General features: G+C 46.6%; 1 protein-coding gene and 1 non-coding gene across 3 annotated transcripts in view; both read right to left on the bottom strand.

The window, feature by feature from the left end:
- The window catches only part of SLC7A8 (solute carrier family 7 member 8), a 48,522-nt gene that overhangs the window by 11,189 nt on the left and 14,199 nt on the right, over window positions 1–23,134 (bottom strand). Inside the window, exons 2-4 of one of the 2 annotated variants that reach the window (XM_021695410.2) lie at window positions 21,115–21,319; window positions 20,058–20,209; window positions 1,626–1,751 (exon numbers count right to left, since the gene is read on the bottom strand). In XM_021695410.2, coding sequence (XP_021551085.1) covers window positions 1,626–1,751; window positions 20,058–20,209; window positions 21,115–21,319 — 483 coding nt within the window. Of the gene's footprint in view, window positions 1–1,625; window positions 1,752–20,057; window positions 20,210–21,114; window positions 21,320–23,134 lie in introns of those variants that run through there. The other variant, XM_021695411.1, reaches the window with a different exon arrangement.
- Window positions 774–935, bottom strand: LOC123325931. Its single transcript, XR_006540764.1, has one exon. It is a non-coding gene; the product is annotated as a U1 spliceosomal RNA (small nuclear RNA).

Genomic DNA, 23,134 nt, shown 5'->3' with positions numbered 1-23,134 from the left:
GTCTCAGCTCCTCCTGCAGTGATGATCCAGCTCTTGTCTTGTTTCCAGTGAACCCCACACATTGGAGAAGTGGGACCAAAAGGAGCAGGGAAATAGAGATTAGGACTTCCCCAGAACCTAGGAACCAGGAGTCCAAATGCAGGCTCAGGTTCAAAGCACAGCTCTCAATCTTCTTTTAAAAGGCAAATTTACTTGGAAGGAAAGACCAGGGGAGGCCACTGGTCAGGGCAGGGTACAGTAAATCAGGGGTGTGTGTGGGGGTGGGGGGTGGGGGGAGCTGGGATTTGGAGATGCAGGATTAGAGCCATTGGCAGTCTCTTGACCACCTTCCTGTATATCTAAGTTTATACATTTTCACAAAGAAAGCATGAACAACAACAAACACTCAAACATAAGCTCCTATAATGCCATAGTAGTTCATGCTTGCTCTGCTTTCTTTGTCAATAACCTCCTGTCTCTTTCTAACGTATCTGGGCTCTCTCTTCGTGCTATAGATTCCCTGAGGACAGGGTCCTTCAGCAAAGAGCTTTTCCACTGCCTCCCCAACCTTTAGCACAGTGTCCTGCACACAAGTGGGCCCTCAAGAAAGGTTGCTGATGACGTTGTAATGAAACACAGAGTAACTGCCCATATTTTACTTAGTCATCTATGATCCAGCATTTGGACAGGAAATAAGTAGATTAGAGTGATCAGGAGAAAGCATTAGGGCCAGAATAGTAGGGACTTATTATCTCTGAAAAGATAGCACAGTGGTTTCTTTCTTTCCTTTTTTTAGGGGAAAGCATGAACACAGTCCCCACTACCACAAATTATATAGTCCCATTTCTCACATTTGGGGAAATTGCAGGGGTCAGCACATCCATAGTGCAATGGATAAGCCTCATCCTTGGAAAACCACTTTCATGATCATGGTATCTCCCCTACCAGGTAGGTATACACAGTGATTTCTTTAAGTCTACACAATATTACCTGCTAAAGAACTTAACACAACTGGTTAAAATTAACAGCAGAACCTTAATTATGTTTCCTGGAGTAAATATCCAGGCACCCCACATGGCCTTCAGGGCTTCTAGGCAGGTAGGAGTTCTCTCTGTTTGTCATCTGACTTTCTCCAGGAGGCAGTGACACTGGGCAGAGCCTAGTGGTGCCATGGTTCCCATGGAAACCAAATACAGACTCAGACTTGGAAGGGACCAAATCCAGTGAGGAATGTTGGCAGGGGCCCCAGGAATGTCGAGCTCTCTCGTAGAGATTATGAGTAATTTTGAAATGCGTAAAAATCTCCTCTGTTCCCCATTTTAAGATATGAACAACATACAATATAAGATGCAGGGGTAAGAGGGCAACAGGAGTCCAGAGTTCTGGGGGCTTCACCTAGCTGTGCTAGAGCCAGGAGGTCAGCATGGGAGACCTGAACTCTGCAAACCAGGTGGGGCATGCTCAACTTCCAACCATCCCAGGAAAATGGTTTCTCTTCCCCTTTGTCAAGCAAGTGAAGAAGAAAAGTCATTCAAGGTCAGAATTGGGAAATCTCAGGGTGCACATGTCCAAAGACAGTGTGAGGGGGTGTGTACACGAAAGAGGCAGAAAGTTGGGTGAAGCCCTGTTGTTTGGGTGATACTCACCTTTGCAGATCTGGACAACTCCCATGATGATGATCAGGGCCAGGGCCAGGAGCTTCCCAGCTGTGAAAATGTCTTGAACCCGGGTGGCCCACCGCACACTGGCACAGTTGACCCATGTGAGGAGCACTGAAATGACAGACCCCCAAACATATCCTCAGGGCTATAATGAGGCTGTAGGAGGCCCTCTGAACAGAAGCAGAAATGCTTCTTGCTCCTGACAATAGGACTGTAACAGGCGAGCCAAATTTCCCTCAAGCCCAGCCCCAGTTTCCAGAAACTTTAGCTACATTAATGGGTTACAAATGGGGATTACCTGCCACAAATTAGAGCTTGGTCAGAGCATGCCCTGCCCAGGGCTGGAAGCCAGAAGTAGGCATGGAAGTGAAGGCACTGGCTTTGAGGAAAATCAGCATATTACCAGGGTGCAAGTGTGGGCTTTGTTTCCAGGCCATTGTATGTTCAGGGGGAGCCCTGAGCAGCTGGTGGATCCTGAATGTCATCTTCCTCAGCCTGATTTTGGGGCAACAGAGGGTTAGGGGGAATCTTTTTTTTTCCCCTGTGGTATAATTTACATAGAGTAAAATTCATTTTTCTAAGTGTACAGTTTGATGAGATCTGACAAACATATTCAGTTATTTAATCACTTCCCCAGTCTTTATATGGAACATTTCCAACACTCCCAAAAGTTCTCTTTCTTGCACTTTGATCTCCTTTGAAGTCAGTCCCTTTCCCCTACCTCTGGCAGCCACTAATTTGGTTTCTGTCCCTATATTTTGCCTTTTCCAAAATGTCACATGAACAGAATCATACAGTATGTAGCCTTTTGTGTCTGGTTTCTTTCACTTTACATGAAGCTTTGGAGATCCATTCATGTTGCTGTGTATATCAAGTCTGGTCCTTTTATTGTCACTTAGTACTCCATTTTATGTATTGGTTTTCTACTCACTGGCGGATGGACATCTGGGTTGCTCCCATTTTGGGGCTATTATGAATAAAGCTGCTATAAACACTTGCATAGAACTCTTTAAGTGGACTGTAGATGTCTTTGAGAAGGATTTTCCTTTCTCTTGAGTAAATACCCAGGAGTGAGATTCTGAGTCATAAGGTAAATTATAACTTTATTATTTTTTTAAGATTTTGTTATTTTTATTTTTTATTTTTTAAAAAAGATTTTATTTATTTATTTGAGAGAGAGAGAATGAGAGACAGAGAGCACGAGAGGGAAGAGGGCAGAGGGGGAAGCAGACCCCCCGCTGAGCAGGGAGCCCGATGTGGGACTCGATCTCGGGACTCCAGGATCATGACCTGAGCCGAAGGCAGTCGCTCAACCAACTGAGCCACCCAGGCGCCCCAATTTTGTTATTTTTAAAAGTAATCTCTAGGGACGCCTGGGTGGCTTAGTCAGTTAAGTGTCTGTGTTCAGCTCAGGTCATGACCCCAGGGTCCTGGGATCAAGTCCCACATTGGGCTCCCTGCTCAGTGGGGAGCCTGCTTCTCCCTCTCCCTCTCCCCCTCCCCCCAGCTCTCTCACTCTCTCTCTCAAATAAATAAATAATCTTAAAAATAACAACAACAAAAAACCCCCACAAAGTGGCTATATCGTTAGCATTTCCACCAGCAATGTAGGTGAGTTCTGTTGCTATGAATCCTTTCAGCATTTGGTATTGTCAGCTCCAAAAGCTTGTCTATTCTAATAGCTGTGTAGTGGTATCTCATTGTGGTTTCAATTTGCATTTCCCTCGTGACTGATGATGTTGAGCATGTTTTCATGTGCTTATTGGCCACTATCCCTCTGTCTTCTTTGGTGGCATAGGGGCTCCCACAGAGATCCCAACAACATGGAACCTCCAAGGACTGGAGGAGAGCTCAAAGGCTGAATCCTAGGAGGGAGGGACTCCGTTTTACAGCCACACTCCCCAAGCAACCCAGGGAGCCTGTCCTGCAGGAATGGGACTCTCACCTTCCTGGTGCTTAGGAAGTCCTTGAGAACAAAGGGAAGAAGTTAAAATCCTCTTGTTTCCCCTTCCTCTGAAACAGTGACCAGGACGGCCCCCCCAGTCCTCCAAAGGTACAAGTCACACACGTAGAAGCACCAGACTTTCTTCTCAAGCTCTGGCCAGGCCTCTGACTTGAACAGTTGATCAAATTATATCAATACCTGATCTTTAAACTGTGTTTTTACTTTTCAAGTATTTTCTGACCTTACTTGATTCTGAGACCATTTCGACAGGGTAAAGACCTGATCCTATTATCTATCTGTAACCTTTCTCCTCACACCATCTCTACTTGGCAAACTCCTCATCTTTCAAGATCCAGCTCAAATGTCACCTGTTCTGTGAGTCTTTATTATTTTATTATTTTACTTATTCCTGACAATGTGGCTGCAAGGTAAGATACACCAGCTGCATTTTATAGACAAGGAACAAAGTCTGTCCCTTCTCTTTTCTCAGACCGCTGTTTATATTTAATTTTGGGCATTTACTTCTTTGTATTATAATGATTTGTTTCTTTTTCTCTGTCTCCATGTAGACTAGGAGGGCAGGGACTATGACTTTTCATGCTTTTAATCCCAGGGCATCATTAATGCCTGCAAATAGCAGGTACTCAACAAATATTTAATACTTGGATACAGAAAATGCCCAATTCATTAGCCCTGCAATCTCATCTCAGTCTACACATTCTACAATGCACACAATCTCCCCTGCTCCCCAGGAATCTCATCAAAAGGAGACACGATCCCCAGTTGGTTGCACAGAGCCAAAAGAGCGATAGGAAACTTGACTTCAAACTCTTGACTCCTCATGGAGAAGCTGTTATCCAAGATGGTGTCATATAAGGAGAACCAAAACATGTTGTCAGAGGAAGGATTTTAAGTGCCTGAACAGGGAGAACATCTTGTAAATACTCGAATGTTCCAGATGGACTGAGACATTCTGATAAACACACATTTGGTTTATCTTACTCAATTCAAAAAGGATTTCAGGATCACATGCCTGGTGACAATCCAACCCAAATCACTCTAAGCAACAGGGCCTGTGATCTGTTTCTCCTCAGGGCCCTGAGGATTGCTAGGTACAAGGGTGGGCCCTCAGGTCCCAGGAGTTCAGGCAGACACAAGCAATGACTTAAGGATAAAGGAGATTGATTTATGAAAAGAAGATTAGGACACAAAACCCATGAGGCTCAGGGATAGGTAAGGATTACTGAACAAGGAACCAGATTGTGATCCCAGAGAAGAAAATTATCCTCTATCAAGGGGAGGAGAGGGCACGGTGGGGAGGTGACAGGAAAGTACTTGGAGGGAAATAAGGGATGAGCAGGACAACTCACAGACATTCTTCCCCAGCAGGTGGGGGGAATGTGGCCACCTCCTGGTGGGCTGGAATAGAAAACACAAAATCATCTATCTGCTTAGGAGAGGGACCTTGTCAAGGCAGTCAGAAAGATTCCTTCAGTCAGCTCCAGAATATTCCTGGGGGATGGGAGATATTTGAAGGAAGGGATAATTTGTCAAATAAACTTGCTGTGGGTGTCTTCTGTCCCACCTGACCTTATCTTCACGATTTCACAGGAACCCAGACCTTGACTAATATTTAACCTTTTACCTTTATAGAGCTCTTTCAGAAATAAAAAGAGAAATCCCGAGAATGGGGTGGGGAGACATTTTTGCCTGTGACACTAATCTCCTTAAAACAATGGCTGCAGGCCCTCACATCTGACCCTTATCCCTGCTGTTGGGTGATCACAGCATGTGACCGAGGGGAAAGAGGGCATTTTCAGTCTCCTGCTACCACAGGACAGCTTCCCTCACAGCAGGCTGAAACCTGAGCCTCCAAACAGAGAGGAAAGGTCAGTGAGTGAAGGCAACACTGTCAGGTGCTTGCCAAGCCCCTGCCCTGTTCAGCCATCCTGTCTCTGCCAGTCTGCTACCCAGAGCCCCTTTCTGTTGTTAATGGCTATGGCCCCTCTCTCTTCTCAGCCAGACCCTGCATTCTGCATGCTTGAGAAACAATGACCTCAGGGAAGCCACATGAAGATGGAGACCAGTGGCCACTGCAGCTTGAAATGTGAGGGTTTTCGTTCATCCATCCATTCATCTGTCCGTCTGTCCAATCATCATCTACAAAGGGCCTACTGTGCTAGGCACTCTGGTAGGTGGGGGAGTTACAAGACACAAGTCCCTGTCCTCAGGAAGTTGAGAGCATAAGGTAAGGGAGATGGGTGAGAGCATAAGGTAAGGGAGATGGGTGAGAGCATAAGGGAGATGGGTGAGAGCATAAAGTAGGGGAGATGGGTGAGCTAAAAAAAAGATGATCATGCAACAATGTGGTGACAGCAGAGCTCTTCACGGAAGCCAGTGGGTATCCATGAGGAGCCCCGAACTTAGCCCAGGGGATTCAGAGGTGTGTCCTATAGGAGGGGGAGACCCTAACCAAAAGGAGAATTTTATAATTTTGGCCCAGCTGGATAAAAGAAATAAGAAGGAAAAAGACTCTGGTTCTTGTCCACTGTAATCTGGCTGTGGAGTGGTTGCTGCTTCTCTAGAGGCCCCCATGGAATCTCGGGCTTATCTGTATTTCTTGGGCATTTTCTCCTCTTTCTCTTTTGTATCCTTTCTGTTTGCTGGGTTAAAAAAAAAAAAGGTGAAAAGACTATCAAGACGATACTTCAAAAAGATGCTGAAGTCAGGGGTTGGTTACTTAATCTGCCAAGTTGGAAAAGGTGACAAGGTGACACCTTAATGTCAAGGTGACAGAAGGGATACAAAAAACAGGCAGGCAGGAGTAGGGGACTCAGAACCCAGCAATCTTGTGACCTGCTCAGAGCCCAGGGCCCAGGGCCTCTCAGCTGCTGAATAGGAGAGGTGGGCTCAGTGCTCCCTGCCTGTGGGAAAGCTGAAAGACTGGCAGAGAGGTGCAGAGTCCTCAGATCGATGACAATGCAGATCCTGTCACTGACCTGGACAGAGGGTCAGAGTTAGAAAAAGAGACATGATGTCGGAAACAAAGGTCAGAGAGGGAGAAAGAAAAATTTGAAGAAGCCACGCTGTGGGCTTTGAAGATGGAAGAAGGGCCCATGAGCCAAAGAATGTAGGGGGGCTCTAGAAGCTGGAAAAGACAAGGAAATAACTGTCCCCAGAACCTCCAGAAAGAACATAGCTTTGCTGTCACCTTGAGTTTAGGACTTCTGACCTCCAGAACTATAAGACACTAAACTATGGTAATTTGTTATAGTAGCAATAGGGAATTAATACAGGGCCAGGCACCATACAGAAAGACCAGAAAGCAGGTGGCACACGCTGAAATAGCAAAATTTTTTAAAGAGCAACCAGGCGGCACACCCCAGGACCCCAAAGGAGTGCCTGTCCACAGGCCTTGCAGGACACCAGTGGAGGGAAGTGGTGGGGCTCTCTAGAAGTAGGCAGTGAAAGTGAGGTCACCCATGTGCTCTAGTTGGCAAATTTCTACAGCATATGACAGCATCCCAACTCGAGGATCCTATAGCTAAAGTGTTACTGCCTCCTGTTTCTTCCCTTCCTAATTCTATACAGTAGTAAACAGGCTCACCCTCCAATAACTCCAGCTGTGCCTTTCCTTCCAAAAAAATTTGGGGGCAAAAGACACTCCCACTATTCCTCCTTCATCTAATGCCAGGCTCTTTTCCAGTCTCCTCCATATTCCATTCAACTTCAGGCCCACACATGCAACCCAGATACACATACAAATGGAGACCCAAGTTCCAAACTTCTCACAAGGCGAGTCTAGTGCTGGGAGGCTCAGATGTGATTCTTTTCTTCTCTGCCGCCATGGTTTTGTTGGTCTCCTAATTTTACTGACCAGAGGCTATAATCACAGGCCATAAAAGAAGTCAAGATGGAAAGCCAAGAGATGAACTCAAAAGTCCTGAGATTGAGTTCCTTCCTCAAGTCAAAGGGTAGAGTGGCCACACTGTGTGCTATCTTGCAGTGGACAACACCAAAAGCACCCTGAAAGAGCTCGCTCTGGGACTTTCCCAGGTGGAGTCAACCCAGCCCAACCCCCCCAGGAGGTAAGGCGAGGTTAAAGGTCTATAGATTTTAGAAGGGAAGAACAGGAACATGTTTTGGGAACCTTTACCTTAGATGAATACCTTATAGACCATAGGTAGAAGAAACAATTTAATCTCTCTAGTCCATTTTTAAACAGAACATCAGTGACTTGCTAGCATAAAATAAGTCTTCATTTAGAAAATGTTAAGCATGGATTAGAGGGGGAATCGTGGGACTGGTTTTAAGTGTCCACAATCAGCACAGGCCAGGGCCGTGTCTTCAGGTGCTCCCTTGCTTCTAGGAACAGGACTCTGGCCTCTTGCTGAGCTGGGCTGGCAAAGGGTCATCCTGTGCCTTCATCAGAGGGCCAATGAGCACGTTCCCACATGGATCCCTAAACTAATCTCATTCATTTTGCCAAGCCAGCTTCTGCTTCATGGACCACACCATTCTGGTGTGATGGGGTGAAAGACAGGATGGGGCCATTTAGATAGGAGGCTGGACTGATTGTTGTAAGAACAGTGCTCAGAAGAACGAACCAGTTGGGGCTCTCCTTGTAGACAGCTCTCGGCACTGGAGGGAGATGTTTGAGGCCAGTGCCCTACTACCCGGGAGCACATTTCCAGCCTCATGAGCAATCAGAGCCAGGAATGACCTGAGAGACTCAGAACCTCATTTTGTATGTGAATGGAGTAAGACCCCAGCTAATGTACTCCTGCCCCCCCAGTTGCTTATTCTGCCACTATGTCAGCCTTTCTTTTATCATATACACATTATCCCACTTTCCCTCTGTCCATTCCCACATTCTCTCTCACCCTGCTCCTGTCAATGGTACTCAAGGTCATTGCTCAAGGGCCACCCTGAGTCAGTCACCTGAAGATACTAGCCAGTTTGCTTTCAGGACAGCAGGAAGTAAGATGCCAATGTGGCAAGAAGGGGAAGACTAGGATGGCTACCCCCGAGAGACCAAGAGAGTCGTGTCCATTCCTCTCAGAGCTTTAGAAAATTATTTCCCACTGGCAGACTCGACTCTCTGCCTTGTATTCCCTTCTCTGGCCCCTTGTCGATGTCACCATCACATGTTCTCTTGAACTCTGGGAACTTCTTTAGGATTTTTCAGTCTTACTGGCTCGTATCTTTCTCAGGAGTGGGCTGGAGGCAGCTTGGAAAGGTTTGTTTTCCTTTAGCATTTCCAGAACTAGGCCTCTCTGTCTTTTCAGATAAGAGAAAACAGGCAGTAGAAAGGGGGGAAAAATGCCCAGACTTGCCAAAATCCATAAAGACAGGTAGTGAAGAAGGGAGGGAAAGAGTGAGCCTGAGAAACGACAGTGGGGAGGAAGGAAGAGGAGGAATAATACACATCCTTACGAGTGAGGGGAAAGACCTCAAGAGAAGCAGCACAGAGAGAGAAGGCCAGGACAGAAAAAAGAAAGATGTAATGCACTAAACAGACATACTGCTGAAAAGGGAAGCTGTGACGCCACTTTGTAGAAATCAGAACACCCTGTTCCTCTCCAGAACTTCAAAATAAGCACCTTTCTGGGATGGAGCTCCCAGCCCTCTGAAACAGCCGTAACTTTTACCTGGATTAGGGCTTGCCTGCCAGAAGCATTAATATCTTAGTCTCACCTTTTGCTGGGGCACGCACTTCTCCTCCTTCCACCTTCCGCCATGCTCTGCCAGCTCCCCCTGACTCCCTCCCTCCAGACCTGGAACAAAAGGGGCAAAGTGATGCCCCTCAGACCAGCCCTCTGGTGTCCATGGTGCCCATGCTGGAGCGCCCAGTGAGCACCCAGCCTGCAGGAGGGGGTGTGGCGACACTGGGCTCCGTGATAGGCTGGCTGGGGCTCCTTGGCCGCCTCTCCCCCTCCTGCTTGTGGAAGGAGCAGGGCACGTGTCTCTAATTGTGGAAAGACTGCTTCGGCTTGGCCTGCCTAACCTCAGCTGTTTCCAGATCTAGGAGGTTACCAGTGCTGGCTGCCAAAAGGCACTGATAGGCAAAGAAAACATGGAACCCTGTTTAAGTTCTAACGCACACAACCCAAGGCTTTGATACGGTTCCAGGTTTGCCCACGTGGGCCAGCCTGAGCTATCTTTCCTTCTCTGAGTCCTCAGAGAGACCTGGAGGGAAACTGGGGTATGAGTGTGGAGACACAGCCAGCTTCCTAGAATCTTTCACTGTGCCCAGGGCAAGACATTTTTCACGTGGATTGAAGAGCTGCATTATAAAGTCTCAAGTTATTGACTACCTAAAACAAAGGTTGTATTATGATACATGTAAATAACTTGACTGATAAAAGACAAAGACATCAAAACAAAGCAAGAGCAATAACACCAGAATAAATCAAATGAGCCCTTCCCTATAAACTAAGCTTTGATCCCAGCTTCTGTAAGGCCACAATGAGGCTGTGAAACAGATCTTGCTACCATGCTACAGTAACGTTTTGTCCTCCAGCCCCTTTCATCTGGAAGCATTCTTCCAGCTAAGCTCCCACCCACACTGCCCCACCCCCTTCCCGGCTCTCTCTTCCCCTTCCTTCTTCCCCTGACCCCTCCGTGCCAGTTGCTAGACCTGGAGTTTCTGCTGAATCACCATCTGGTACTTAGTTTAGCCAAGAAAACCCAAACTCCCAGCTCAGCATTTTCCAAGAGCTGAGTAGTTCTCTCTTCAGCATAAGCTAAACATGGCCTCTGAGCTGGGGGTGCTGGGGGGAATGGAAGGCAGCTGGAAAACAGGGGAGACAGACCTAGTGCACCATGCCACCTTGAGGAGCCCCCTTTTAATCCTACTCATTACTGTTCCAGCCCCAGACTGAAAAATTCCTGTTATCTCACGCCCCAATTCTCAAGGTGGATGCCTCTCAGACACATAGCAAGGGGAATGGGGTGGATTCTGCAGGGTCTGCACAGAGCTCAGGAGGGCTAGCCTGACTTTCCATCATCCTCAGCCTTGGAGGAGAGGGTGTGGGTCCTGGGAGGTCTGGTTGGTTCTTGGACTGGAAGACTTGTGGGCTCTGTCAGTGTCACTTAAGCTTATAAACATGGACGCAGGCTGCAAAATTCCCAAGACTGGTTCAGTTATAACCCTATTCCAATGGCAGGTAGTGCCCAAACTCGCTAAACTCTCAAAACAAATCTTCCCTCTCATCTTTCCCCCAAAGTTCCCTGTAACACTAGACCCCACTCCCATCAGTCTTGACTTTTATGTTCTTGGGTATGTGATATAAATTTGGAGAGCCACATTAACCCTTCCAAGTTCACCAGGCACAATTAATGGCTGAACTTCATAAACCGCAGGCTCTGGCTTCTCTGGGAAAAACAAAGTGATCCTTGACAGTCAACAACAAAAGGCCAGAGGAGAATTTAATCTTCTACTGGTTCAAGAAAGTTAACAAGTTGTTTCCATCCTGAACTACTGGAGAATTCTATTTCAGGAAGCCTCAATCCCATTCATTATTCTCCCAAGTAGGGTTGGACACATTCCCAGGAACAAGCTCCTCATTCCCCAATTTCCAGGACTTGGGCTATGTGCACCCTTTTGAACAGCAAACTCCAATCTGAGAGTAAAAGTTGGAGACCAGAAGAGACAGTATGGTAAGCCAGGAAAGAGGAGGTGATCTGGACCAGCAATTGAAGCATACTGAAACTAAAAAGAAGACCCTGACTTCTCAGGTAGCTGGTGGGGACAAAGTGCCTGGTCTGCTAACAGAACTTGATTTTGACCAATTGACAGGGGTCTACATCATCAATGGATCTCTAGGGAAGAAGACCTCCACAAAACTCTAGAATTCACTGTGATATTTTTTTTTTAAAGATTTTATTTATTTATTAGAGAGAGACACAGCAAGAGAGGGAACACAAGCAGGGGGAGTGGGAGAGGGAGAAGCAGGCTTCCCGCGGAGCAGGGAGCCCGATGTGGGGCTCGATCCCAGGACCCCGGGATCACGCCCTGAGCTGAAGGCAGACGCTTAACGACTGAGCCACCCAGGCGCCCCCACCGTGATATTTATAATTGCTTATTATGATATATAAACTATAAAGCACTTACCAATAGTTTGCTGTTCTTAGAGCTCAAGACTAGGTTGCTCTTATGGAAATGTAAGATGAAGATAACAAAGATACCTTCACTCCCAGGGCTATGGACATGAGGAATACTCCAGAGGCCATATAGGGCAGGGAGGAGGTGAAATGGCACTGAAGAGCTGGTGTCCACTCTGCCATTATGGGCACAGAAGCCAAAAACACATTGACTGCCTTCCTCAAGTCCCAGCATCAGAATTTGAGTACTGAAGAGTGAATGGGAAGGGTTGCGAAGGCAGGGGGCCAACTCAACTGAGTAAGAACCACACCAATGACAAGGCATTAAAACAGGATCCAGTGTTGTCCTCGATTTATTTCACCTGAATTCCAATAAGAATGTGCCATCCTTGACTTCCTAATAGCCCTAATCACAAGGTCTTGCCATTTCTGCCTTGCAAATGCCAAATACATCTATTTCTGTATATTCCCACAGCTTCATCCCCGATTCACGTTACAGAAATTCTGGATTTCTGTAATCACATTGTACCTGGTCTCCTTGCCTCTGATCTTATTCCCCTCTCCAATTCATCCTTTACACTTGCAGGCATGTGTCTTCTAAAATGTAAATATGATCATGTCAATCCTCTGTTTGAAACCCTTTAATGCCTTCCCATTGCCCTAAGGGTAAAGTCCAATCTCTCCAGGATTGCCCATAAAGCCCTTTCATGGATGGATCTTCACTTCTATCTATATCGCCTACCTCTTAAGTCTATGCTGTGGCTATACTGAACTACCTGGAATTCCCCCAGGGAGCCATGTTCTTTCTTGTCCCCAGACCTTGGCACATGTTAATCCTTCCAGCTATAGCATTCTCCCTGCCCCATCCCATTCCACTTTCCTCTCCATGCTGGATACTGCCCGGCTATCTCCAACTGATCTTTCCTCAACTTATGTGTAATTTTCTCCAAGATTTTCCTTAACCACAGTCCCTACCCCCATTTCTGTTATATCTAGCTCTGCCTGGATGTTGTCCTCTTAGGGGATTTACCACTTAGAACTGAAATTCCCTGTGTACTTGTCAGAATCATCTAGTGGATGGTGGGTTCCTTAGTACAGGAACTAAGTATTCTCATGGCTAACACAGTTTCTGGAGCAGACACTCAGATATTTGATAGTGATTGAATGGTTCTGCATCCTGTGTGACACGTAGAAGACACACAAGTAGACTCAGTAAATGCAGATTAAGGTTTAACTTCCTGCTGCTGCTGCAAATGAGAATGAGGGTTTTTTGGTTCATTGTTGTATCTCCGGTGCCCAAAACAGTATCTAGCACATCACAGGCACTTAATAAATGTTTGCTGGATGAACAAAGTGTTGAGATTCTCATTTATATAATGCTTCCCAAGAGTCTCAACCCCTTTCTAAGTTGTATTACTCTAGAGCAGGCTTTGGAGCAGTAACCTGAGGTGGCCACCCTGAGGAAGACTTCCAACCAAAGACTTGTTAAGGGCTCCCCAGGGCTTTGCGGGGGCAGTGGAAGGCAGAAATGCAGAACACGTTGTGACTGCTCATCGTAAATGCTAGACAGTTGAGATATTTCATTTTGATTTGTACTAGATAAACTAGATTGCTCTCTCTTAGTAGTCAATCACCATGTCCAGTTGATTCTACTTTGAAATCTTCCTTGTTTTTGTCACCTTATAACTTCATTTTTATTTCAGGCCAGGACTTCTCCGGCCCGCACAAATGCTTAGCCTGCTAACTCATCTCACTGCTTCAAGTGTCACAGTCTTTTTTTCACTCAAATGTGAACCTAATCATGTTACTCTTCTGCTCAAAATCCTTCCTGTGTCTTGGATGAAGCTTGCTCTCTCCTGCATGATATACGGGATCCTTCCAGATCTGGCTCCTGCTCACCTGTTCACCCTCATCTCCTGTCATTCTCCTGGGCTTTCCACACAAAAGAACTTGCTTTTCTCCAATAGGTCATTTCTCTCTTGATGCCAGGTCTTGCTTGTGCCCTTGCCTCTACCCAGCTGTTCTATTTCTATCGGGAGCTACCTATTTACCTTGCAAGATTTAGCTCAATCTGGGGGCCTTCCCTAGCATTCCTCTCCCAACTTTGAAGCACCTTGCTCTGTGTTGCAAACACTTCTGTCATCACATTGTATTATAATTATTTGTTTGCACACCAATCTCTTCATTAGCCTTTAATCTCTTCCCAGACTCTGTATAAATAATGCCTTATCGCCTCTCAGTGTAGGAGCTCAATCTGGTGATTAACTGATAGATTTGCAGTTTCTTTCTTTTTTCCCTGGGAAGCCACTTACAAAATAACTTTAGTCTTTATGAATCATAAAAATGAAAAATGGGGTTTTAGTCAAATTGACCATTCAGTAAAAAATTAAGAGATTTTTCAATATGCAGTTGACCCTTGAACAACATATGGGTTTGAACTGACCAGGTCTACTTATATGTGGATTTTCTACAGTACAGTACTGTAAATGTATTTTCTCTTCCTTATGATTTTCTTTTCTTTTTTTTTTTTTTAAAGATTTTATTTATTTATTTGACGGAGAGACACAGCGAGAGCAGGAACACAAGCGGGGGGAGTGGGAGAAGGAGAAGCAGGCTTCCCGCGGAGCAGGGAGCCCGACGTGGGGCTCGATCCCAGGACCCTGGGATCATGACCTGAGCCGAAGGCAGACGCTTAACGACTGAGCCACCCAGGCGCCCCTTCCTTATGATTTTCTTAATAATATTTTTAGCTTACTTCATTGTAAGAATACGGTATATGAAATACATACAACATATAAAATATGTATCAATTGGCTGTTTATGTTATTGGTAAGGCTTCCAGTCAACAGTAGGCTAAGAGTAGTTAAGTTCTGGGGAAGTCAAAAGTTACACGTGAATTTTCAATTGTGCAGGGAGTCAGTGTCCCTAACCACTGCATTGTTCAAGGGTCAACTGTATTTAGATTTTAAATGCTGGCTAGCTAGAAGATGTACAGAGAAGGAAGATGACTTGGATGTATGGGAATCAAATATAGGTCGTCTGTGTTTGTCTGGATTCATATATATGAGGACTATGAGACACCCCAAGAACTCTGGGGGCTAAGGAGGGCAAGAAGGCACTGCTGCTTAGGCATCTGAGGCAACAGGTTTAGTGCATGGTGATAAATTTGGGGCTACAGAATGTGAAACCTCAAAGGAAAATGAACCGAGATTAAGGGACTTAGAAGTTAGGAAAGACTAGAAGCCTCTGATGTCAAGGGATTAATTTGTAAGAGACTTGCAAAACAACACACAGTTTATCGATCATAGCATCCTGCATCAAGGACCTGGGAACTTTCCATAGAGGAATTGCAGAGCAACTCAGGGTTAAAAGTTATACATATACAGGAAAGTCCTTTCCCTTCTAAACTGCTCAAAGGAGAAGAAGAAAAAGAAGGAGGAGGAGAAAAAGAAGAAGGAGAAAAAGAAGAAAAAGGAGGAGGAGAAATCTGAAGCCCTAAAAAAACAGCCTTTTAGGAATCTCAGTAGAAAGACAGAAAACAAGATAAGAAGCATTTTTTTTACTTGTGAAATGCATGTAGGGCACTCTTGTCCCCTCAGGGAGAGAAAGGAGAAGGAGCTTCTTTAGTACAGGCATTCAGGGAAAAGAGGATACTTGAACGAGAAGAAAAATATTCTACTTCAGATCCTGGACATGACCCCAGACCCCAAAGAGAGGAAGGAGGCCAGGAGCTGCCTGAGTGAAAGGTGACCCAGTCCCAAGGACAGGGAGACAAAAAGATCCTGAAGGAAAACCTAGAGTAAGGGAGCGAGAAGCACAAATGGGGGACCCCAGGACACCTGACGCTCCTTCAGTGTCACTGGGACCACTTTGTTTATAACTAGAAACTCAGGAAGTAGCCAAAAGATACAGCTAAATGATAAAACAGTAAGCTGCAGAAATAACCTATCCATATGATGTCTATCTGCCCAGACACACACATGGAGGGATGCACTTTATTTAGAACTGGAAGGATACCTATCCACTGTTAGCACGGCTACTGGGCAGGGGAGAGGGGTGAAGGTAAGGGGAAGCTTTCACAGTCGGCTCACTTTATATATTACTTGAATCTCTTAGAGAGAATATAGTCATTTATTTACAAAGTAGTAAAAAGAGAAGAGTAGTAAAAAGAAAAGAGAAACACTCCAAGCACATCACAGAAGAAGGCACCAAAACCAAGTTTCAACACCTCCTATTCCCCTCTTTCCTAAGTCCCTCCTCCCACTAATATGCTTGTTCTGGAGAAGGGAGAAAGCTTTTCATTTAATTAAAATGTAAAATATTTTCTTTTTTTACTGCCTGGTGGCTAGGGATATTCTGCTGACTCAGCAGTGAATAATCAGCTTTGACCTACATAATAGCATAACTCAAAGTGGCAGCTGCAGTTGCATAAGCAGATCCAAATCTGCAGTTCCTTCTCCCTCCCCCAAGGCTCCTTGCAGGCAAGCCAGTTCCAGCAGGTTCTCTCCACCTCTCCACCCCCATTTGGCTGTCCCACCACCATTTTTCATCCAATGTATTCGATGTATTCTGGCCCCACCACAGGACCAGACTTGACCTCATCTCCTCCCTCCCACAGCCAACGCCAGGCAGGGGCTTTGCCACATGGCTCTCCCTGCTGGGCTCCCGGTTCCGTCCTCCAGCTCCCTCCATGACATACCAGTGACCTCTCCACAGAGGGTGGACTTTCCCTCAAAAACTCTCATCCTACAGTGGGTCGAGCCTGTCCTCGGCATGCCAAAATGACACAGCAGAAAGCAGAGCTTCTGGTTTAAATACATTCAGAAGAGCCCAAGCTCAACACCGATTCTCTCAAAAATATAGCTGGACTGGGCCACTCTTGGCTCTCCTGCCTCAGAACACCAGGCTTATTTTCACACAGCCAGCTGGCCTGGCACCTGCTAAGAGGACAGGGTGGCTGGAAAAAAAGATAACAGCATTTAAGGAAAGTAGAACCCATCAAGCCTTCCTGACTGACTGGTTCCTATTTCACGGGATACCTTTTTTTTTTTTCTTCTTAAGATTTTATTTGTTTATCTGAGAGTGAGAGAGATAGAGCATGAGTTGGGGGGTGGGGTGGTGAGGAGGGGCAGAGGGAGAGGGAAAAGCAGGCTCCCCATTGAGCAGGGAGTCCAATGAGGGGCTCCATCCCAGGACCCTGGGATCATGACCTGAGCCGAAGGCAGACGCTTAACAGACTGAGCCACCCAGGTGCCTCTTCACTGTGATGATTTGAGGGGCCTTAAGAGATGATTTGAAGGGCCTGTGAAAGTAGGTTCCAAAAAGTATTCAATAAACCAGAAAACAGAACCTTTCTTTCTTTCTTTTTTTTTTTTTAAAGATTTTATTTATTTATTTGACAGAGAGAGACACAGCAAGAGAGGGAACACAAGCAGGAGGAGTGGGAGAGGGAGAAACAGGCTTCCCGCCGAGCAGGGAGCCCAATGCGGGGCTGGATCCCAGGACCCTGGGACCATAGCCTGAGCCGAAGGCAGACGCTTAACAACTGAGCCACCCAGGCGCCCCAAAACAGAACCTTTCTTTGCATAGACTCGAAGGAGTTGGGAGTATTTGGTGAGAAAAAGTGAATGTGTGGCTATATCCGCACATACACCCCTGCAGGGAGAGGGGTCCTGGGCTCCACATGGCCTTCACATCTGGGAGGAAGGCGGTGGCACATGGGCTGAGGTGAGGAGCTGTTTTCCATTCCCCCCAAAAGGAATAAGGAGAAATAAGTTTGGGTTTAAGAAGATTTTTTTCCTTGCGAAGGTGAAAAAGTACTTGAATACCTATCTCAAGGACACTGAAAAATTCCTGTCTCTAGAGGACAAGATTAACCAATGTTAAGTTCGAGATAATCTTGCAGTTCTACTTAGGAGGCAGAGGACAAACCAGATAAGCTCTATTGAACCTTGGATGGCAGGAATTGGGAGAGGAGAGGACTTTGTCATGTTGTCATCAGAGTTTCTAAATTCCTCCTTTGCTTGGTGCTAGGAGTGTCAAGGTGAGAGGTGGGCTGTGAAGGGGACAGCGAACAACCTGCCTTTCTAGGAGACAGTCCTAATCTCCTGTCCTGAGGGGACATCTATGGGGCTATATTACTGTAGAGCATCTTTGCATAGGGGTCACCTACCCTTGGCAGGTTGGGGGAAGGCAAAGGAAGTTGTAGGGTCAGCTGTCCAGGGAACTCCACCCTATGGCCTGGTTTCTCTCCTTGGTGGCCAGTCTTAAGGTACTCAATTTCTCACTGGAGAGTAAGGGTGGCCTCTTGTCTGAGACACTTCAGCAGTATCAGCAGGAAAAAGGAAGCCGCGTCTGCGTGCACGAGACCCTGAAATAGCAGTGGCCAGCACTTATGGTGTCCCCCTTCCCACCCCTATTAACCTGGCTTATGGCAGAAACAGCAACTCTTCCACATTCCCATGCCCATCCCCACACCCCTCCCTCCCAGCTCTGGATCCAGCTAGCAAGGAAGGACTGAGTGACTACTCTCAGTGACCACCCTCAGTGACTGCATGACCCTGTGCTAAGAACATGTGTTGTCTCATGCAATCCTTGCAACCATGACCTCCTGTGCAGGCAGGATGACAACCCCCATCTCACAGTGGGGTGGGGTGTGGAACTTTGCCAAGCACGTGCCACAATTAGAAAGTTGTGCAGAGATATACCCTCAGGCAACCTGGTTCTGGAGCCCACATTCCTTTGCCTCCAGGGCCATAAGCAGGCCTGACCAAGCAAAAGGAATACAGCCCAAACAAGTATCGTGACCCCATAGTACCACCTGTCTGGATGGTAGGGGTCTATCCCAGAGCTGAATATCACTGCCAAAGAGGGCACACTTGCCAAGGAGACTACTCCTTGGATCCCAGCTGGCTGCCCTGTGAGAGACTTTGGGGTGGGCAAGTGAACCGTCCCTCCCTTTCCCACCAGCATGACAGAAGGAAAGTGTCAAGACCTAGGAAAGGGTGTGGCCTGGATGGTCACTGCTCTCAGCTAAGTGTATGTGTGTTGAAAGGTATGGTAGGGGGCGCCTGGGTGGCTCAGTTGGTTAAGTGACTGCCTTCGGCTCAGGTCATGATCCTGGAGTCCCTGGATCGAGTCCCGCATCGGGCTCCCTGCTCAGCAGGGAGTCTGCTTCTCCCTCTGACCCTCCTCCCTCTCATGCTCTCTGTATCTCATTCTCTCTGTCTCAAATAAATAAATAAAATCTTAAAAAAAAAAAAAAAAAAAAGAAAGGTATGGTAGGGCAGAGATCATGTTAACTCCAAAAGTGGAGCTTCTGAAAAAAATCCAAATATTTACTTTAGAAATTAGTTTTGTGGGGAGCGCCTGGAGGGCTCAGTCAGTTAAGTGTCCAACTCTTGATTTTGGCTCAGGTCATGATCTCAGGGTCCTGGGATCCAGCCCCTTGTCGGGCTCCCCACTCAGCAGGGAGTCCGCTTATCTCCCATTCCCTCTACCCCTCCCCCCACCAAAATAAAGAAATAAATCTAAAAAAAAAAAAAAAAGAAATTAGTTTTTGGTTAAAAGATATAAAATACCCTAATCCATTGCGATCCCTGAGAATTCCTAAAAATACAAGTTGCAGAACTTCTCTACAACAAATCTCTAACCTATTCCAGATTACAGACATCTTTCCCCCTTCTCTGAATTTTTACTGCAATTGAATCCTTACTACAGAGCCTGTCTGTATAGCTTTTCTCCCCAGTTAGGCAGGAAACGTGTCAAGGGGGTGGGGACCACAGACAATGCATTATATTCTCCCAACTCACAGCTTTACACTCTCCTCCCAAAGAGTTTTAAGATGTGAGCTGGCAGACTGAGGTAGAAGTGGATGAAGCCAGAAAAATCTTCCTGCGAGCAGCAGGGAGCCTCCAGCACAGTGTATGGTGTATGCACGGGCTGGAAAGAGAAGGAATCAGGAGACCTAGGCTCCACTCAGGGCCTGCCACCTTGGGTATGTCACTTGCCTGGCTCCTTTCCTTATCTGCTCTAGGAAAGTGATAATACTGGCCCTGCTTACCTCATGGATTTGTCACAAGGCTCAGATCAGATAGTATAGATGAAAGGGCTGTGTGTGATGTAACGAGCCTTGCTGGTGAAAATCACTGTGCCTCTGAGCTACCTACATTTCTTCTTCTTCTTTTTTTTTAACACCAGCTAATTATTTAGAATCAATTCCTCCAAAGCACCCATGTAGGGAAGTAATGGGGGAAAAAATAAAGGAGGGAAGGAAAGAAAGAGGGAGAGGCAGGAGAATCGGAGATGTGGGCCGCCAGGAAGGCCGAAAGAGGCCATCCTGAGAGCAAGGCCCAGATGGCACTTACATAAGCAGATGGCAGCCAGGAGTCGAAGGCCAGACTCTGGGGGGAAGCAGGTGGGGAAGAGCGGCTGCAGCACATAGTTGGAGAAGGTGAGGGCGATAACAGCCTGGTTGGTGGGGTAGATCACCAGCACCGCAATCCACAGCCTCAGGAACCTGAAGAGGGAACAGGACAGAACTTGACCCAAGACAGCTGTGGAGACCCCCACCCCTGCCAACATGCATTGCAGGGATTCACAAGTCATGGAGGGAAGCCTGGGCATGTCACTGGGCAGCATTAGGAGAGGTGGGTGGGCTAAAGGGGTGAGTTTCCTTTTTGTTTTCTGGGATGCTGAGGAGCTCAGCTCCTGCTCAACCAGACAGCCAGCCCTCCGCAATGACAATAGAGTGGTCTGACGATGAGGGGCAAAGTGTCTACTAGTATGAGCACACATCTTGGCATTCCTTCTCTCTCCCCTCTCCTTTTACCATCTCTTCTCTATGCTCTGAAACCCAGCATCCAGCGGTGGAAAATAAAATTGGCAACCCTGGAATTCTGACAGCCAGGACATGCTTAGGGTATGGCCGCTTAAGCAACTGCCAGGCGCAGCACTGAGTGGGGCTGTGAGGGGGAAGTGCCCTCCACACCCTTGGCCCCTCCGTGAGGCTCAGCTCCTCAGTAGCAGGGCCACAGACGCTGAGGAAACTCAAGATCAGGGCCTGGCCCTGCAGGAAGGTATCATCCTTGGTCATGTGAGAAGAGGGTACCCTGTTTCTTAGGTGGTCACTCTAATTTGTCAGGATTTTTTTGTGATATGCTTTCCCTGAGAGTCTATGATCAGAGTTGTCATACAGTTCTGTTTGCTGTCACCCACAGAATCTTGCCCACTGAGATCAACAGAGAGGTCAAAACTATAACCTGGTTCTTCTGCCACCCTCAGGAGAATTAAGGGGACACAGAGCTACACTAACAACCAAGGCAGGGAGGCAAAAGAGGAATCCTATTCTCTAGCTCTCCTTGACACACTGGAAACCACTGGCCTTGGCTTCTAGATCACCCAGGCCTCCACAGATCCTCTTACCCAGCCAGTCCTCCAAAGATGTCCTTGACGTAGGAGTAATCACCTCCAGATTTGGGGATGGTGACCCCAAGCTCAGCATAGCACAGGGCTCCCACAGCTGTGATGAGACCAGTCACAATCCAGACAATGAGAGCGAGGCCCACAGAGCCAGCGTTCTCCAGCACACCTTTCGGCGAGACGAAGATTCCAGAGCCAATGATGTTCCCTGCATGAGGCACCAAGGTTGCCGGGGGAGACAGTGGAGTCAGCACAATTGACAGGACCGGCATTCGCAGAAGTGGTCTCATCTCTGGTTTGATTCTAAAATGCCTTTGGAATGCATAAATCACCTTCAGGCAGGTATGTCTAGTAATAATTTACATGTTTCCTTTAGTCCTCAGGATACCCCTACAGAGTCAGATATCATTTCTCCCATTTTACAGAAGAGGAAACTGAGTCTTAGTGATACCAAGTGCATTGCCCAAGTCCACATGGTGGTAAGTGGTAGCTTGGGTACTGAACCTCAAGACCCACTTACTGGGCTATACCATGGTCCACCTGAGATAACAAAGGTCTTAAGACTAACTGGAAATGGCAGGACTGGAAAAGCAGGCTGTTCTCAGAGACAGTCTGCAGGGTAGAAAGCTTCAAAAGTGAGCCTAAGGGCAATACATTTTGGACAGATTGTGGTCATACCCCATGACTGGGGATTTTCAAGACCTATGAGCATCAATAGTACTCCTGGAGGCTGGCTTTCACCCCAGACAGGACAGCCCCTCCCTTAGCGAGGAACATGAAATAACCCTATAAAAACAGCCCTACAAAGTGGTTTGTAGAAGTGCAATATGTGCAAAGATTTAGCACTATATTCTTGCAAGGTCGTCCCCCTCCATTGGTTCATGTGACCCTCACAACAACCTTATGAAGTACAGGAAGAGGAGGAAGAACAGGTATTTATCTCTCTATTTTGCAAAGAGGCTAAGACGCAGAGGGGTTAAGTGCCTTTTCCAAATTCCACGGCTACTGATGGGTAAAATTGGATCTAGAAGTTGATCTCCTGATGCTTAATCCGGCGCGCTTTCCACTAATCTATTTCTGCTTCCGTGTGCAAGAGGCTGGCTTTCTCCTGAGAGATGAGGCTGGCAGCAAGGACTGAATGGTTGGCTATTGGGGTGTGTCTGTTGGGCAGGGGAGGAGTAAGAGGGTGGGGGCAGCTCCTGACATGCTCCTTCCCAAGCTTTCCTCTACTTCTTGTGATTCAAGGTGGTGATCAGGGTGCACCACACAGGTGCTTTGAAAGCTCTCTCCTTAAGCCCCACCCAGCTGTTCTACTAAAAGTCTGAGGGAAGAAGCAGAGACTAAGTGGATCCAGGTAGAAGTGCAGAACGGGAGTATGAAGCCAGCTTGGTCTGACAGTGTTCTGAGGACATCTCAAATTCCCACTGCCTCTCTTAAAGAGTCTGGAACCAGATCTGGGCTGAACAAGATGCAGAGTATAGGATTTTACACTCAACTTTCAAAAATGACTTTCAGATCTCAACCATAACTCAACCTCAATCCAGTCCTGAAACTTTCACTTCTAAATCAAAATTCATTTTTTAATCCCAGGCCATGCATCAGTTATTTCGGTCAAAGGGGACAAGAAGAGAATATTCACATTCTAAAAGCAATACATTTTATTCTTCTGGGATACAGAATAAGCTTTTCACACTAAAAAACTGCAGCGTGAGATGACGAATGGGAAAGGGAAGGGGTCTAGGCAGGTGGAAGAGCAGCAACCGTGAGACTGACATATAGAATCGGCAGCTGGATGCAGCTGGAAAGGAAGCATATCTGTCTTAAACTTGCCTTCCTTCTATGCAGATAGTCTATCCCAACAGAACTGGGCTGCCTACAGAGATGAAGCTAAAAGAAGAAACAATCCCTCATGTTCACCTTTGTGATCTAAACATTAGGCAAAGAGAGATAGAAAAATGAGATTCTGGGCCCCACCAGTTCTTAAAGGCTTTTCCTTTTCTTGTACATTTGTTTAAAGTCCTGT

Source organism: Neomonachus schauinslandi, chromosome 9 (genome assembly GCF_002201575.2).
Source record: "Neomonachus schauinslandi chromosome 9, ASM220157v2, whole genome shotgun sequence".
Lineage (NCBI taxonomy): Eukaryota > Metazoa > Chordata > Mammalia > Carnivora > Phocidae > Neomonachus > Neomonachus schauinslandi.
This window is presented reverse-complemented; position numbering and strand designations above follow the sequence as displayed.